General features: G+C 38.6%; 1 protein-coding gene across 6 annotated transcripts; it reads right to left on the bottom strand.

Annotated features, from left to right (window-relative positions):
• Positions 1-255: 255 nt before the first annotated feature.
• On the bottom strand, positions 256-13,450 carry LOC123773351 (neutral amino acid uniporter 4). Of its 6 annotated transcripts, none has more exons than XM_045767016.2 (10): positions 13,318-13,426; positions 10,122-10,311; positions 9,300-9,450; positions 8,137-8,343; positions 7,757-7,858; positions 7,026-7,202; positions 6,054-6,232; positions 4,791-4,963; positions 4,417-4,537; positions 256-3,915 (listed from the first exon to the last, which is right to left on the bottom strand). In XM_045767016.2, the coding sequence occupies exons 2-10, from the start codon at positions 10,301-10,303 to the stop codon at positions 3,771-3,773; spliced, it is 1,437 nt and encodes a 478-aa protein (XP_045622972.1). In that variant the 5' UTR covers positions 10,304-10,311; positions 13,318-13,426; the 3' UTR covers positions 256-3,770. The 6 variants fall into 6 exon arrangements, with proteins under 6 accessions (XP_045622972.1, XP_045622971.1, XP_045622973.2 ...); XM_045767015.2 differs by lacking the exon at positions 13,318-13,426 and adding an exon at positions 13,148-13,246 and having other exon boundaries at positions 1,556-3,915; XM_045767017.2 differs by having other exon boundaries at positions 3,630-3,915; positions 10,118-10,311; positions 13,318-13,450.
• Positions 13,451-19,810: the final 6,360 nt, after the last annotated feature.

Here is a 19,810-nt window from a genome sequence, read left to right as displayed (position 1 = left end):
CATATTCATAGTGAGGCCTACCTGACAAACACTGAACGAACCTTTACGGCATTTGTCCGGTTTTCAAATTGTTTCAGTTTTTTTATTTTTTTTATTTAAGAAACATGGAGCAGCCTACCTGCCGAACACCGAACGAACCTTTTTGACATTTGTTCTGTTTTTCAAAATTCTTCATTTTTTTTATTTATTTTTTATTTAAGAAATATGGAGCAGCCTACCTGCCATCGAGGTTCCACTGTATTTAGTATGTATGTATATATATTTACATATGTGTGTGTGTGTGTATGTGTAGGTATGTATGTGTGTGTGTATATATATATATATATCTCAGACTAAGACGATGGCACAGCTAAACATATATAATATAAAAATTTACCTTTCCTACGGAGAGGTCTCATTTTCGAGAGGACTACCCAAGTTGCTCAACAACTGGGTAACTACACCATGTAATACTAATATATTTAGGCTTGTGTTAAATTTAAGAGATTCTGACAAAGCTGTTTTACAGTCTAAAAGCTTTCTCCTACAATATTTAAAAAAATATTATAGTCACATGTATTCTCCTTGAGAATTAAAATAAAAGAAATAGGAAATAGATCCTATTTACAGTAGGATCTAGTAGGACTGTACAACAAAATCAATGAAATAGATCCATTCTGTTTTCTTATACATCATGAAAAGCAAGAGAGTATACTCCAGATTGAAGAGGTAAACATAGTTCAAGTTTACTCAACTAGTTTTCAGCAAAACTTATGTTTTGAAACTTGTTTTTAATACAGTACATGTACAGTACGGCTCATCAGCAATGACAACACATGCACAATAACACATACAAAATACACTGCACAACATACTGAATTTGGACAATTCCATCACGAGAAGTCAAATGAACATTTTGTCCAGAAATATTGTAATGGCCAGTTTTTAAGAATACAAGACATCATTCATTACTACAAAAGGATATAATTACTTGGATAATTACTTTATAAAGACAAATAAGTTAGGTGATTATTTGTAGACCACTCATTAATGTTTCTCTGAAAATACAATACTTTTATCTATACATTGTTACTGTACAGCTATGCCATAATTAGTAAATAATGCTTTACAATGACTTAAGGGTGAAAACAACAGAGGACTAGTAACATTAAGCAATGCAAGGCGATATAAAGATTTGACACCAAAATGGGGATATTTAAAAAAAATTCTCTGTAAATGTTGGTTACTTTGTACTTAAAAGTCATTATATTTGTCTCACTTATGTCTTACTTATAAAGCAATAATACATTGACAGATGTCTTGAGGCAAGACAGTCGAGCAAATCAATATAAAAGATAACTACCGGTAATTATACAAAATTGCTTTAGTTAATGAACTTACATGTTTGGCCATTTTGAACTTTACAATGTAAGGTTTTATTGATGGTGCACAAAGACATCAACAACCGAGCGCCAATGTGTGTCAATGACAACACCAAGCACCAGTTTGACTGAGTGGACGACACCAAGCACCAGTGTGCATGTGTGGATTATACTGAGCACCAGTGTGTGTGTATGTGTGTGTGAGTGTGTGGATGATGTCAAGCACCAGTATGTGGACAACACCAAGCACAGCATATGTGTGTGTGTGTGTACAATGATGTTGAAAGCAAACGAATGAATGCAGGCAACAACGAATGCACATAACAAAGAACGAATGCAACAATGACAGAACAAATGAATGAACGCAACAACGAACGAACAAATAAGAGAGAGAGACGGAAAAAAACAGAAACAGAGACAGACAGACACAGACACAGGTCAAGCAGCTCTGAGGCAAGCCGCATCACTGCTTTGAGCACCTCTACAACAGAACTTGTCCTTGAAGATTAGCCAAGCATTCTGGCAAAAGTTAACAAGCTACAGGTGACATTTAACGACTTCTAACACCAGTATATATTTCTTACACATTCTACCAGCTGTAAAACTGTCTATGTAGCTCACAGCTACATAAATTAGAACATAATAAATACCAAGCGGAATTAAATAAAGCCCAAACTGGTTCACAGACAGACACATACACACAAAAAAGGCTTTCGACAAAGTTTCACATAAGAGGTTGTTCTGGAAACTGGAGCATATTGTAGGAGTGACAGGGAGGCTTCTAACATGGATGAAAAATGTTCCAACTGCAGAAAGATGCATGCAGTAATCATAGGCAATGTATTAGACTGGAGAAGTGTCACAAGTGAAGTACCACAGGGTTCAGTTCTTGAACCAGTAATGTTTATTGTCTACATAAACGATCTACCAGAGGGAATACAGAATTATATGAACATGTTTGCTGATGATGCTAAGATAATTGGGAAGATAAGAAACTTAGATGATTGTCATGCCCTACAAGAAGACCTGGACAAAATAAGTGCATGGAACACCACTTGGCAAATGGAATTTAATGTGAATAAATGCCATGTTATGGAATGTGGAATAGGAGAAAATAAACCCCACACAACCTAAAAATTATGTAAGAAATCATTGAATAATTGAGAAAGTCATTGAGAAAGCAATGAAGAATTCTGATAAAGGAGATCGAGGCATGGTTCTAGATTGAAAACCATCACCTGTGGACCACATAAAGAACATCGTGTGAGGATCCTATGCTATGATATGATTACCATTTACAAAATACTAACAGGAATTGACCAAATTGACAGAGGAATGCCTGAAACCAGCAACTTCACGAACAAGAGGACACCGATCCAAGCTAAGGAAAGGTGCCCAAAAAAATGAGAAAGTTTTCTTTTGCAAACAGAGTGGTAGACAATTGGAAGAAGCTAAATGAGAAGGAGTCCAAAACCATCAGTAGTTTCAAAGCGTTATACGACAAAGAGTACTGGGAAGATGGGACACCAGAGCGTACCTCTCATGCTATAACTACACTTAGGTACATGCTATAACTACACACACACACACACACACACAACACCGAGCATCAGTGTACAAGTTAGGTAGCAATTTCTCAGGTTTTCAGTACTAGTACTGCCAAAAATGACCGTACTACACCACTACAGAAACACTAATAAAAGCTATTTATAGTACAAAACCAAAAAGTTTCCATGAAAAAAAATATGAACATTATCTCAATATGTTGATGGGTACATATTGCAGACTAGCAAAGGTACAGCAACTTACTAGCTGATGATAATATTGTCAATACTAGTTTTAAAAGGAAAAGATAAATACTGTATACCAAGAAATAAAATATATAAAAAATAAAATTAAACCATTATTTATGTGATTTTGAATCATAATATTATGCCTTATACATAATACAGTACATAGAAATTTAATGACTTATACACAAGTGCATGTGTTCTATACAAAATTGATACAATTATCAATTATCCAAACAAGGTAACTGTGTATTAATTTACCGTACCTCTGAGTAAAACAGGCCGAGCAAAACATCAGCGAGTGATCAAAACAGATGTATGTGGCTGGATACTGACCTTGCTAATATCCCATGACCATTTCCTCTACCAAGATTTACAGTATAATACTTGTAATATACCACAAAGCTTACACAGGAAACATGTCAACCATTGTTGGGGTACCGATTGTACTAGTACACATGTATACTAATATACTGTACTGTATATCGGTATACCAGTTAGATACAATTATGAATACAACGCTAATATTCCAACCAGCACCTAGAAAATACTTACACTAACATAACAGTTATGTACATAACACACCTAATGAGCAAATGTGACGCACACACCACTAACCTCAGCAAACCTCCCTTGGCACAGGGATGTCGGAATGTTCAAAGTATTCAATGATGGCTTGAACACTGGCGTATGTTCCTGTGATGAAACATACGATTCCAAATGTGAAGATGATAAAACACTTGATTATAGTCAGTTTCGTTACTCTGGAAAAAATGAATCATTGTAAGTGACATATCTAATTTCATACCTATCCTCATACATATTCAAAATTATATTATTGTGCAATGCTGCACAAATTAGTATAATACTGTACATGCTTGTAAATGTATGAATCTTTTTTTTTTTTTAGAAAAGTTTCCATATGTTTTTATGCTGTTTGGATAAAAATGCCACTAAAATGCAGGCGATGAGTCACAATAACGTGGCTGAAGCAGTTTGACCAGACCACACACTAGAAGGTGAAGGGACGACGACGTCCCTTGCTAAATGAGGAGGAGTCCAAAACCGTCAATAGTTTCAAAGCATTATACGACAAAGAGTACTGGGAAGAAGAAGTACTGCATGCAAAAAAATATGCTAATGCAGGAGAAGACTTTTAGTTGAAAATACTATATGCATAAGAAACTTCCATACACTACCTATAAGTGGTCTGAAAAAAAAAAAGAGAGTTGGTATAAAAAAATAACAATCCATTCAATCCTTACCGTGGCCAAAATGTAACCATTTCAATAATTGGAGGAAAGATGATTGCTAATGTTGACGATGAAACTGCACCCACTAGTGAGATGAAGAGTCCAATGTTGGGAATGGCTGCTGCTAGAATAACTGAAAAATAAAATGAGTTCAAATTTATATTACAAGATACATGTTCTGGGCAGATCATTCAGCATCCTTTAAGGATTTACAGTACTGTGTTCACGACACAAAATTATGCACTGCCTATAGGCAAACATTCTAGGACAGTCACCACAGTAAATGTTTAAAATAGTTCCATGCAACAGTAACATTAAGGTCCAAAGTTACCTTGGCATGTGTAAAATTTGACAAAGGCCTTAAACAATTGAGAAAGACAACTTACATGTAATCATCACCAGGAAGGCTCTGAACGCATACTCTCCAAGTAGTTTTCCTCGGGTTGAGTGAAACTTTGAACTCAAGTGAGGCCACATGATTTCAGCAGGAACATACAGCATAAGAGAATATGTAAGGTAGATTGCAAGTGCCATCAAAATCTTTACCAGTTGTGCCAAGCTGAAAAAAAAATATATATATATATATATATAAAATACTTTCACAAACACCTAACTTATATGTGCACTGTACACTGTATAAAACATACAAGACATAGCTAAAGTAAAACTTATAGAGGCATTAGTTAGCCGCATGTGTGACAGGATAGCGATTGGAAGTTCCGATCTGGATGAACACGGCAAAGGTCCATGGGAAAAAGAGGACGTGTTAATGTATATTTACATTGAGACAGCTTACAGAGAAGGCATATGAGAAAGAGTATAAGGCACACACAACATCTATGGACATAGAAAAGTCACAGCAGAACATGGGTAAGATGTATAATGAGTGATCAATTCTATATCAATATGTCAAGGTTGTGTGACGTCTCCCTGGTATTCAATACAGTACATACATGAGGTCATGAGGGAGGTGAAGGCATGAATGCCAGAAGGGTGTAACACCGGTGTATACTCCTAATATGTGTATATGGAATTTGTCCTAATTTGATGTACAATTCATTTGTTTTGCAAGTAAAATGTAGCTAAGTAGATTAATTGAAAATAAACCGAGGTGTGAGAGAAGACTATTCAAAGTGAATGTTGAAAATTAATGGAGGGAAAAGGCAATTGCATGTGTGTGAAACAAATATGAATGATGTGCCAAAAGTGATTGATCAGTTTAAATACCAATGTTGGATTTCTAAAAAAAGAAATTTGTGCAACCAAAGCTGTGAGTGGGGTCAGTCAGGGAATGACAGTGATTGTGGTAAAGAAAGGTTTGGTTTGGAAAAACAAGATAGCAATATGCAGGCGATGAGTCACAATAACGTGGCTGAAGAATGTTGACCAGACGACACAGAAGGTGAAGGGACGACGACGTTTTGGTCCGTCCTGGACCCTTCTCAAGTTCTCAAGTCGACCACAATCGACTTGAGAATGATCCAGGACGGACCGAAACATCGTTGTCCCTTCACCTTCTAGTGTGTGGTCTGGTCAAATCCTGTTTGGTAGCAGTCTTGGATGCTGTACAGAGAAAGGCTTATAACAACACACACACACACATTAATACTAATAAGAGGTTTAATGAGAAAAGCACTAGTGACACTTACTTATCACCTGGGGGAATATTTAATGTGATGGATCCATGCACTGCATCACCATATTTCAAGTATCCAAAGAAGCCCACTGCAATATAACTACAAGTGACTAGAACCATGGCTGTGTTAAGGACACCATTGCATCCACGAAAATCCTCTGGGTTTGTCATTTTCCTTTCTAGAGGAAGAACCTGAAGAAACAATAAACAAATATGATACAAATTGTCATACGTAAGAATCGATCATTATTATTACGATGAGATTTGATATGTCAAGCACAGTGATGGGACAGGCAGTCACTCACCTCTCCTCCTCATTCAAATCTATATATTTTAAAGAAACAAAGATATACTTAATGAGACACGACTAATATACAGATAAAAATAACCAGATATGGTTTAGTCGCATAATGGCAATCAAGAAAGGTATAACCAGACTGGTGTCTAAGGGTAAGAATGGGCTAGTGGTGTAAGGAATACATGCAGATGCAAAAACAGTAAGATGGAGTAACAAGTAGCATAAGCTGGTATTGTTTGCACCTAATGTTATCTTTGTAAAAGCCCTCCCTTCCCAGGATCTTGAAGACTATTCACAATAATTCACTATTCACATGTAAGTGTATTTTGCTTTGAATTCACAATGTTCAAGATGCAATAATCTCAGAAGAGCTAGAGATGTCTGTGAATGACATGTGGGTGTTGTTACAACTAATAAGCTGTATCAACTATCTAGCAAGTTGTAACAACTCTAACATGCCATAAAAACTTTATAACAAGATGTAATAACTTTTGTAACAAATTGTCACAAGGTAACAATAGGGACCATTATGTTGTGTGCTTGCAGGCAGGATGGGAGGGAGGAAGGGAGGGAGGAGAGTGAGAGCTATGATAATAATTAATTAATAATGGTGATGACATTGTTAAATTTTAGCTTGTATCATGTAAATCGTCAAAGTCTTGATAGAACAACATTAATCATCCTTACCACTCCAATGCCCTCAAATGCATAAATCGAAGTGCCAAGGAAGAGAGGTAGCTGTTTCCACGACTTAAATTCAGGTCGGTCATACGAAGAAGGAATATCTTGCAGTAAGTAACGGAATGTGATGGCAATTCCCAGGCCCAGGAAAACATTACTCACAAGAGAAAATGGCGCCAGCACCTGAAAACCACAACGTCGAATTTAAACACAATGCATGGCAATAATAAATACATAACCTAACCCTCAAATATAAAATGAAATAAAAGTAATGATTTTTCCCCTTGTTTTAGACTTTATCAAGTCATACCAGCCACATTACTGCGGCTTCTTCTCTGTATGCTGATGTTTAAAATAATTATCCTAAACCAATGTTTGCTAAGTACTTGTAGTGATAATAAAGATATTCCCATCCACTCTCCAGTTAAATATCTGCCTTATAATACAGGCAGTTTTATACAACAGAATAAAAATAAGTATCCAAGGATTAATTAATATTACATACATATTAGAGTACTGTACAGTCTACCTAATCACTATAAACACTGAACAATACAGGCACTTTATTTATCACTTGTTTAACCTACCTGTCTAGATCTTGAAAGTAAAGTAAAAGAAACAATCAATACAAAATCTTTGATCAATAAAGAAAATAATACTTTTATATCATTTGCAATAAGAGTTAACTTCATACATATACAGTAATTGTTGTTCATAAAACATTAAGCACGGCTTACCTTAAGAGAGCGGATCATAGATATACCTAATATAGGCAGGATCAAGATAGCCATGTATCCATGAATGTCAATGCCATTACCTGGGAGTTTACAGTCCACAACCTATTGCAAGAAACAAAAATAGAATAGGAATATCAACAATTAAATTAACATTATTCACCATTCATACAATTTTTTTAATTATGTTAATTGGTGGAAACAGCCTTGCATCCCATCTAATATTTAAGGGAACGAGACTGGACTCAGGGACACTGCTCTTTGTTACCCCATTAATAAATAACCAAGTACCACCTCACCCCCATGAAAGTGCAAAATGGTACTGTAGTATGATTGAACCATTAAAAGTGACTGACTGATTACAGTCAATTTTAGTCCCTTACCTGTTGAACATTAGCAGCTATGAAGACCACATACACACAACAGAATCCTAATTGTGTTATGGTTAGAAAGGTATTGAGGACTGATCGTGCCACTGGGGCTAATCCACGGAGGGAAGCTGGTCCTGTGGCGAAGGCATGATACCCAACATCAGCGTAGTCCATGCCACTTATACCCAATCTCTCTTTTAACTCATGTGCACACTGAACCTGTCGAGAGAGCACATGCCTTAAAATAAATGAAGATTTATTCTAATTTAAGATAGGCCTAAATCAGTTTCATAATGAACATTTACTCTAACCTAGGACAGGTCTAAATCAATTTTACAATACATACTATATAAGGAAAATTATAGCAAGTATAGTAACTAATTTTACCAGCAAGAATTTTTATATATAGCAATACATTATATTTTACAAGTGTATTATATTATACTTTTAAAACAATTATATTACACTTGTAATTTGTAACTTGTAAACATTACAAGTGACTACACTTGAATAATGCAAGTATTCTGGTATTATTCAAGTTTAATACCAGAATACCAAAATGGGGCACCTTCAACAAGCCGCTGGGTTCCTGTCCTCATTGAGGTCACTAGTGTTAATTCAAATTTAGAGGAGAATGCAGTGCTTGTTACATTAAATAATTAAACAATACATGTAAAGGGACATGAACCCTCTACATGAAAGCACGGTAACACAAAAAAATGTATTGTTCAGTTGTGGAAATGACAAGAAGTGTTGATGTACATTATTACCATGTATCAATTGTGATGGGTACGCCCCCTACTCAACGACTGTATGGGAGGTAGAAATAGCGTAAGCTACTCTATTACTTTGAGATCTATTTTATTGTCTTAATAAATGTACTTCAACCTGAACTACAACCGTGTCCAGTCCTCAGATTTCCTCATTACCAAGAGGCGGTGAACTTCCCGAGTTTACTTACCCGGTATATATTTATTATGGAAATTATTACTGGTAACTACCTCCCTTTTACTATAGCATAATATAGACTGATAGTGATAACTGATGATGATACACTACCATAATAGTATTTTAAAGATATCACTATCTTTAATCTCATTAACTTACACATCAAGCTTGTTTCTTAAAGTGTAATTGATATAAACATTTAAGGGAAGAGATATGTGATAACTTACCAGCATGTGCATACAGTGGATGCAGATAATAGATATAAGAGGCAAGAGACCAACACCAGTGTACAGACCAGAGTTCTTGAGACCATCTGGCATGGCCAGAATTCCTGTGCCAATATTTCCCTTTATCAAATGAATCAATGTTTCACAGTTTCTGGGGAGGAGAAAATAATTACAGTCAACACAAGAATAAGATAATAAAGCTCTCGCTCATGCACTCTCTCTCTCTCTCTCTCCTACAATATGATAGTGTTTCCATGACCCAAGGCTTATAACCAGCTTATAGTATAAGTACTGGCCATGGGTTACTCATGGCTAATAACAAATTACTATTCGCACTGCTTATAGGGTCCCGGGAGCACAATCGGGTTTGTTCTCAAGTTACAATTAGGTATTCCAGGTTTGATTCCCGGGCGAGACAAAAATGGATGGACACATTTCCTACAACCTAATGTACCTGTTCATCTAACAGTAAATAGGTGCCCAGAAGTTAGTCAGCATGTTGTAGGGTTGCATCCTGCGGGGAGTCTGTAATTTGACCTTGGAGGGGACCTCGATATAAGCCTAACATGTATATACACTGGCTGCCTATCTCCCAACACAATAAATTACTGTACTGTATTATGAATTAGAAGGAATAGAAGCTAAACTATTTTGGTCAAATAACTACTCTGAACATTTTATAGATATATAAATGACTAAATGATACAGTACTACTGAAATTTTATATTTCATGCTTTAAAAAAATAAGATAAAAAAATAAAAATTTATATATATACACCTGAATAAAATAAGCTACAAATAACAGAAGAAAAACAAACCTACGTAGTTTGTTGATGAGCATCATCAATATGGTGACCAGAGGCAGTGAGCCCCGAGTTGTGATCATCATCGACCACATCTGATCTGTTGTCATTACAACGCTGAGAAGCTTGCGTTCGTGCATGTTCCAGGTCAGGTTCGAGGGTGGGCAACAGAGGGCGGTTTTCTTGCGTACTCCCAGGCATACCTGAGCCTTCATGAAAAAATTACCATTTCACTCTTTGTACTGTAGTAGAAAATCAGCAAATATGCAAATACATTTATAGTAACAATGTCTTGAAAAATTAAGAGCACAGTAAAGGCAAGATTACACATACAGTTCTATACTGTATTTGAAAAGTTGTTTCTGGAAATACCCTGGTTTAAATGGGTAATCTAGTTAGCAAAAAGAGGGCAATATTAATGTCACTAATTCAGAGTAGAAGTGATATTAAATGTAAATGTAAGTTAACAACCACTGTTGAAATTATACTGATGATTACTCGACTGATGAAGATTATTGATTGATGAAGATTAAGCCACCCAAGAGGTGGCAAGGGCATGAATAGCCCGTAAATGATTACTCGCTTCTCAATTGTTTATATAATCGGACCACATCTCACCAAATAGGCTGGAAGGAGTGTTAACTGTAGTTAGGGAAGAGGTATGAGTTTTGTCATTAGTGGACTAAGTAGACTTAACAAACCCATCTCATTAAACTAATGAGAGTTTGGAGCGAGAATATTATTGATATAATATACTCACTAGTCTTTTTGTATAGGGATATAGTAAACAACAATCCATTCTGCAGCAATTTAAATTCTAATAAATTCGAGATATGTTATTTTTCGTTCTGTATACTAAACATTATTTTGCTTTTATATTATATTTAATAGAACACATGTTTCCGTAGACTTTGATAGTAACATTACTTAAACAATCCATAATGAGTGACCCAAACTCTTAAGAATTTTATCCCTATTGCAACGGGGATCTCTAAAAGTGGTCCTGTTTGGGTCCCTGTAGAACAGTTGGGGGTTCATTCTTGACCCACAAACGAGACTTTTGGTTTTGAATCCCGGGCGGGACAGAACTGGTTGGGTGTATTTCCTATCACCTAATGCACCTGTTCACCTAGCAGTAAGTAGGTACTCAGGAGTTAGTCAGCTTGTTGAGGGGTTGCATCCTGGGTAAGGTCAGTACTGTACTGTAATTCGATCTTGGAGGAGGATCTCGATATACAAGAGTTGTTACATTCTTGTACAGCCACTAGTACGCGTAGCGTTTCGGGCAAGTCCTTAATCCTATGGTCCCTGGAATACGATCCCCTGCCGCGAAGAATCGTTTTTTCATCCAAGTACACATTTTACTGTTGCGTTAAACAGAGGCTACAGTTAAGGAATTGCGCCCAGTAAATCCTCCCCGGCCAGGATACGAACCCATGACATAGCGCTCGCTCGCTATAAGTTTAATGTGTATGAAAACACCCTGGCTGCCTATCCCCTGTCACAATGAATTATTTTATTATTATATATCTAGTATATCTAGGGAAGATGGACCCATTGGCCAAAAAAATGTAAAACCATGTTTGCTAGAAATTGATTTGGCAAATCAATTTTAGAGTTCATTTCTTGAGTCCTTTATATGCCTCTGAAATCTTTTCCATTACACCCCATAGGATGGGAATTGGGTCTGCTACCACTCACAGGTGGGTAGGGTGTCCGTTACCACCCACAGGATGGGTATTGGAGGCATTAAAAATGTCATTATTAACCAAATTTTGTTCCCTTTTCTACTGTGCACCTCTATCATTCTTATTTGTAACTTGTTAAAGTATGCTATATTTTTAGTGGAAATAACGTAGCTGAGGAATCTCCTGGTTGGTAACTATGGCAGAGCAACTAACTTTCCTGGTTGGTAACTATGGTAGCATGACTCTCCTAGATGGTAACTATGGTAGCATGACTCTCCTAGATGGTAACTATGGTAGCATGACTCTCCTAGATGGTAACTATGGCAGTGACTCCTGGTTGGTAACTATGGCAGTGACTCTCCTGGTTGGTAACTATGGCAGAGCAACTCTTCTGGCGGGTAACTGTAGTAGTGACTTTCCTAGTTGTTAACTATGGCAGTGACTCTCCTGATTGGTTAATGTGGTAAATCAACTTTCCTGGTTAGTAACTATGGCAGTGACTCTCCTGGTTGGTAACTATGACAGTGACTCTCCTGGTTAGTAACTTTAACTCACTTTAACTCACACTGTATCTAGTGCTACCCAATCCCCCAAGATATGAACCTACGCCATATTACTTTACCATTGTAATCTTTGATATCATCTGATATCATGGTTGTTATATTGAGTGTATATTCTACTGCATTATTCCTCAAAATGATCCTCAAATTGTGCTACAGTGAACCGTTGTATAACCCTGATATTTTATCCTAATGTACCTAGTAATCCGTGTTCATTATAGTGTATTGTTATTATTGTGTATTAATCTAATCTTTGTTTATTGTGTCAACATTTCTTACAATGTGCCTGTAAACATTTTTTGTCAATTTTACTGTAATTTATCTACTTAAAATTACCTGTACCTGTAAAGCTGAAAAGTACTTGTAAACATTTTTTGTTAATTTTACTGTAAATTATCTACATAAAATTATCTGTTAGTTTAAGGACTTGCCCAAAATGCTATGCATGCTAGTGCATAGCATTTCATTCGTTCAGCATAGCATAAAATGCTATGCTGAACGAATATCCTGGTTGATGACTATCCTGGTGAACGAATATCCCAATTGATGACTATCCTGGTGAACGAATATCCCAATTGATGACTATCCTGGTGAACGAATATCCCAATTGATGACTATCCTGATGAACGAATATCCTGGTTGATGATTATCCTGGTGAACGCATATCCTGGGGTTGATGACTATCCCAGCTGGTGACTATTCTGGTTAATGCCTACCCTGGCTGACGACTATTCTACTTGACGACTATCCTGGCTGACGACTATCCCGGTTAACGACTATCCCGCTTGACAACTAACCTGGTTGACGACTGAGCTGTGACTAGTCAAGTCATATGACCCCGTAGACTGCACTTTAGAAGAATGAAAAAAAAAATAAAATAAAAAAAGCTGTCCTAGCTAGCACCTGAGACCACAGCCTCTCATAACACTCAAACACCTCTCATAATACTCATAAAATGCCCACTTACTCGTATATAACTGTGTGACGTTACGAGTCTTAGTCTTCCATCTGTTGTTATGGTGTGAGGTGTGAGAGGGGGCGGGTTGGCGTCTCGACTCGTGGCCATGGCTGCGGCCTAGGCTCCGGACCTCATGCTTCTCTCATCTCCCATAACCCCCGTAGTTGTATCTTACTCCTTCTATAGTCTTTGTTTGTCTATACTAAGCCTTGGCGACATATCAGAGCGGGTAAACACTGGTGAAGCAGTCTGTTGGGGATTGCTTGCGGCATTGACACAGGATTCGGAGAGTTACCGCCATAAAAAAAAAACTCGTGGAGTCTGGAGAAGTGAGTGAGGCTCAGGAGCTGGAGCTCGCACCATTGGCGTGAGTCTGGGGGGAGGAGGTACCCAGGGGCATGAGTCCGGGGTCATGAGTCGGGGACATGAGTCCCGGGGCATGAATCCAGGGGCATGAGTCCTGGGACATGAGTCCGGGGTCATGAGTCCAGACCGGGGGCATGAGTTTGGGGTCATGAGTCCAGAGGCATGAGTCCAGGGTCATGAATCCAGGGACATGAGCCCGGGGTCATGAGCCCATAGACAGGAACCATGAGTTATGGGAGTGATAACATGTATGTACTTAAGGCCCAAGAGACGTCGTGGTCCGTCGGCCTTGAACCTGTCCATGACAGGAAGATTTAGAAGTTTCATCGTTTTGATTTTCTTCATTTATTATAGACCCTCCACAGCTGCCTCGTATCCGCAGGGCAGGTTACCCGAGGTCCCCATCGTCTCTAGTGGCCTCGACGGGGCCAGGAACCCGGCGGTTTGTCAAAGGTAAGTATAGCTGATACAAATCACTACGTACGGGACTTGTCAAAGGTGCGACTTTGTATATGTGTATAATATACATTCTCTGTACCTACATTTAAACCATTGTAATATATATTTATATACAAGAGGGTACATTGGGTTTATAAGAGTACAGAGACTTGAAGTTTTACATTCTTGTAAAGCCATTAGCACGCATAGCCTTAATCTAACATATAATTTTAAGTAGGTAATTTCAGGCAAAATTAAAAATGTTTACAGGTACATTGTAAGAAAATACAAAAATACATTGTAAGAAGGTATAAAATTCAGTTCAGAAAGACAATGTTAATTAACATTAGCAGTAAAAATGATGGAAAGTTTCCTGACCTATACTTAGACAAGAGACTCAAATTCAGCACCCACATACAATACATAACCAAGATAGCTTCAAAAAAGGGTGGTATACTCTCTAAAATCAAATATTATGATATTTGTGGTTTTTAGTGAGTGAATGATGGGCACAACATCTGTAGGGCTGACTGGTGAAAGGAGAAAGTTTGGGTAGCTGCCTGAAAGATATGTGTTAACATGTGTCTGAGTCTGTGGGATTTTTCTGACAAGTTTAGCACCAACCGATGAAAAGAAGCTATTAAATTACGCTCTTGTATATATTTTATTAATACAGTTATTCAAAGCCTTGACAGTGATGGTGTACATTAGTCACGTCACGAACTACATCAAATTAAATAATAAATATGTACTTAATTGGACATGAAAGAAACGGCTGGGCTCGTTTTCTTTCACCTTTAGCCTATATTCACCTAGTAGTAAAATAGATACCCGGGAGTTAGGCAACTGCTGTGAGTTGCAATAATGGGAACTGCCATAGTTTGGAGCGCCGCTAAAGCAAGTCAATCTCCACCAGGTTGATTACGGGCTCACCATAGCCCGTGCTACCGGAATTGACTGTTCTGAGTAGCTGAATCTAAAACAACAACAACCACCAGATTGTGATAGTCTCCAGCAGACGTTTATATCTACAGACACAGATATCCTCGCACAAATTTCTAGATAGCGAGAATTACTATATATAGCCTTCTTGGCAACATATGCTTTTCGCATTTGTAAATATCTCCAGGTATTAAAGGATGTCGTCGTCCTTTCAACTTCTAGTGTGTGGTCTGGTCAACTTACTGGTCCCTTACTTCAATGTACTTGAAGATTATACACAAACGTGAACCTTTATTTTTGTACACCTTTAATTTAATTTTAAAAACTCCTTTTTTTATACAAGAGTTGTTACATTCTTGTACAGCCTCAAGCACGCATAGTGTTGCGGGCAAGTCTTTATAATTCTATGTTCCCTGGTATACGACCCGCTAAATCGATAAACAACCCCATTTTACTGCTGGGTAAACATGTGTTAAGAATTGTGTGTTAACATGTGTTAAGTTAAGAATTATTGGAATTTCGGTCCGCTGGACCATTCTCAAGTCGATTGTGTTAACACGCAGTAAATCTTCCCCGGCCAGGATACGAACCCAGGACAAAGCGCTCGCGAAACGCCAGGCGAGTGTCTTACCACTTCGCCACTACTTCATAACCTCTTTACTCCGTGTTGTTATTGTTTACATGTGTTGCTTGTCTTGGTGTTTACTAATTTAATTTATTAAAAAAAAAAACATGCTGAACGTCCTCAGTTATAAGTCCCGTCCTCATCAACAAGGGCCAATGTTCATTCCTTTAAAGGGTCCCGGTAGTACAGTCAGGTTCGTTCTGCTGCATGCCATAAAAGGATTAGCTGGTTTACGGGCTATTCATGCCCGTGCCACCTCTTGGGTGTCTTAATCTTCATCTGTTACATGGTGCCAGCTGACGGGAGACATCTCCCGTCACGCAGGGTGCAGTCGCACCTCCACAGATCTCCAGTATCAGCTCTTGATACTGGTAATGGCTCAAAAGGGCCACCACTTACAGGCTATTCATGCCCGTGCCACCTTTTGGGTGGCTTAGTCTTCATCAATCGGTGCCAGCTGCTGGAACACGATTAAAGTGTAGCAATTTTAATCGTTGACGAACACGGGCGGTGGAGTGGACTCTCCAATTTCTTGGCATCTGAATAACTTTTCTTTGAATGTTGTGTGGGTGCGTAGGCTAGCTTAATTACATAAGCAGGCAGGATACAAATGATCCCGGCTAGGGGTACATCTGTGCTGATTATGTCCACAACTGTTATCTTCAGCTTTATCATTTCGCGCGTCTGGTGCACTTAGGGTCCTGAATACCGAGTATTGAGTCACCTGGGTCTGATAATGTCCATCATTATTGTACTTCCAAGTTCCCGATCTCATTCTACAGGGAATTAAGATTTATTTTAGTTATTTCCCAGGATGCAACCAGCAACAGTTGCTTATTGTTGTTGTTTTAGATACAGCTACTCGGAGCAAAATTTCCATATATCACGGGCTAGTGAGCCCGTATTCAACAACAGTTGCTTAGCTCACGAGTCAACCCGTCCTCTTAAAAAGAACGTCACTTTTGGCTGGTATGCGCGATATGGCTAAATTTGGACGTAATTTGAAATGAAATCGACTCACAAAAGTGACGTTCTGTTCCGTTTTCTATTTGAGTCGTCCGCCTTACGCGCAGAGGTTATAAGAGGACACTTTAAATTCACGTTTTTCATAACGTTTTGAAACTTTATGAGAATTTCCTGCCCACCTAACCTATCAGAGGACCCTTAACTTACTGTTGTTGAAAAAAGAAATCCCAAATTTATTTTAATTTTTTTTTCATTTTCAAATTACGTCCAAATTCGGCCATACGGGCAAACGGCCAAAAGCGACGTTCTTTTTAAGAGGACAGGTTGCACGAGTACCTATATACTGCTAGGTGAACAGACGCATCAGATGTAAAAAAAAACGTTGCCAGTGATGCACCATACAACAGTGCACGATTCTGGGTATATTTTGGTTTACGATTCGTAAACTCAGCCTCACATTCAACTCATAGCCTAGTGGGCACACTATCCACGATTAACTGTGATTCAGCTTTGAATCAACATTACTCCTGGATATTGTGCCCACAGGGGGCCTGTTCCGCCATCTACGGAAAATATACCCTGTGACTAGTGCGCCAGCATTTGAGTATTAGTATAAAGACTGAAGCAGTGAGCAAAAACTTTTAGGCCGTATATCTATCACAAATGTCCAAGAAATGTCATGCCTTAACTCCTCACAAATGTCCAAGAAATGTCATGCCTTAACTCATTTCAAATGTTCAAGAAATATAAGGCCATAACTCCTCACAAATGTTCAAGAAATATAAGGCCATAACTCATCACAAATGTTCAAGAAATGTGTATTTCGTTAAAAATGACGTTCCACGAATCATAGACTGCCATTCAGTACACCCTAATTCATTTACATATATATCATCTACCCTACGCTTGAAACAATCAAATGATCCTACGCCCATCATGTTACCCGGTAATTTGTTTCACAGATTAACAACCCTGTTTCTAAACCAGTATTTATCCAGGTCTTTCCTAACTTAAATTATTCCATTTATATCCATATTCTTCAGTCAATTCTTGATGACTAGCTACAAGGGCTATGATTTCAGAAGGTGGGAATTATCTATTAAAACAAAATCACTAAATAAAAGACAATTAACAGAAAGTTAGACTGAGAATTTTAACGTACAAATATCAATACAAACCCGCTCATCAACTTTGATAACAGTTACGTCAGACGAGATGACGCCTGGACGTCTGGTAGGCCTTGCTTAATAGGCCTGAAATTTTGATACGTAATAAAGGAGTGTGTGTATGGTCTCCGAGTACCGAAGAAAGGTATGACAGTGGCCTTGATCAGCTAACTGGCAAGGCTCCACAGTTCTATGGTAAATAGGGGCCGGGTTCATTGAGACACGAGAAAAATATTTTGTTTACTGGGATCAACTGAAGGGTAATATTAACTTCAAAGTTACAGACTAAAACGGTGGCGACCGTAGCTGGTTCCTGCGCTAGTGGATCAACATCACAGTCCCTGTCCTACTGGATCAAGGTAAACAGCTAGGATCTAGACCACAGCTGGTTTCTATGCTCATGCAAGACCGCAGCTGGTCCCTATCCTAATGGAGACCACAACAGGTAGAGTAATCAAGAGAAGAAACTTTCGTGTAAACTGCACGTAAATTCTGAATTTATATACCCTGTTAATTATAGATCTCTGGGTATTTACAATGTAGAGGATAGACCTCTGTAAATACAATGTAGAGCATAGACCTCTGTAAATACAATGTAGAGCATAGACATCAGTGTATATACCTAGTCAGGGCATGTTATGAAAGCGATAAGCAAAACATGATATAAACATGGAAGACCCAAAGAGTATCAACGTTTTGCTAATGTATGATTTAGAGGAGATTGACGGGTGGAGGGGTAGCCTAGTGTCTGGTCTATGAGGCTACCTCACAGCCCCTACAATGGAACACAGGCAATAAAGCATATTGATAAAAAAATAATATCTATACCATGAGTGGGAACATAAAAAGGAGCCTGAATTTCAGCGAAGACAATAATATTATGGTGTATTTCAATTAAGATAATATTGTACCTGGAGGCGAGTAGTGGGCGGCGAACAGCATGATGTAAGGTGTTGATAGGATGAGCGTCGGAGTGTGACTGATGAGGACAAGGCCTGTACTCTTATATATACACTTCTGGGGGTCAGGCCTCAACCTGGGCAAGGTCTGTATGCTAGCTTACCTGGGCCTGTACGGATAATTTCCCCTGTCTAGGGACAAGAAACCTGTACTTTGGGATTTAAGACAACGTGCCCAGCCATTTCTGTCCTGGCCGGGGGATTGAACCCGGTCCCTAGGTTGTGAGCTGAAGACATAAACTACTGTATTGCAGTTTGTAAAAGTAGTTCAGTGCACATGGATGATAAAACTTCCTTCTTAGCTGGGAACTTTTTATAGTTAGAGAAATAGCTGTTATCATATAACAACGTCTGATTTGAACTTTCCGAGTCTTTCAAATTAACAACTTCGTTTTGTTCTGCTTTACAGAGAGAGGATTCTGTGGCGCTGGTTCGATTCCCGCACCAGGCAGAAACAAATGGGCAAAGTTTCTTTCACCCTTTTCTTTCGGGGAGCCGGTCGGCCGAGCGGACAGCACACTGGACTTGTGATCCTGTGGTCCCGGGTTCGAACCCGGGCGCCGGCGAGAAACAATGGGCAGAGTTTCTTTCACCCTATGCCCCTGTTACCTAGCAGTAAAATAGATACCTGGGTGTTAGTCAGCTGTCACGGGCTGCTTCCTGGGGGTGGAGGCCTGGCCGAGGACCGGGCCGCGGGGACACTAAGCCCCGAAATCATCTGAAGATAACCAGTTGATTGACAGTTAAGAGGCGGGACCGAAGCTACCCCCCTTCCCCCCAGCAAGCACAATTAGGTGATTACACTTACACGTTACAGATAAGTAGGGGGGGGGGGCAATATACCAACAAACACACAGCAGTAAACACTAGCATATATATAACAATATATTAATCTAAACCTACAGCATGTAATGAAGCATATATCTGGCCTCCTCCACCGAGGCCAACAGATACAGCACCAGACAGGTGAGTACTGATAGTGTGGGGTAGTGTAAGCTTTGCTCTATGCCTAAGACTGTGGAAAACTACCAGCCATGTTC

This window comes from Procambarus clarkii, chromosome 89 (genome assembly GCF_040958095.1).
Source record: "Procambarus clarkii isolate CNS0578487 chromosome 89, FALCON_Pclarkii_2.0, whole genome shotgun sequence".
In the NCBI taxonomy this organism is placed as follows: Eukaryota; Metazoa; Arthropoda; class Malacostraca; order Decapoda; family Cambaridae; genus Procambarus; species Procambarus clarkii.
Note: the sequence above shows the minus strand (reverse complement) of the source record. Positions and strands in the feature narration are given on the sequence as shown.

Coding starts and splice junctions, on each gene's coding strand:
- LOC123773351 (XM_045767017.2), bottom strand. CDS start 13,416: ATGGCCACGAGTCGAGACGCCAACCCGCCCCCTCTCACACCTCACACC. Junction 7,203..7,756: donor CTATGATCCGCTCTCTTAAG/GTAAGCCGTGCT, acceptor TGTGGTTTTCAG/GTGCTGGCGCCATTTTCTCT. Junction 4,538..4,790: donor CTTCCTGGTGATGATTACAT/GTAAGTTGTCTT, acceptor TTTATTTTTCAG/TTATTCTAGCAGCAGCCATT.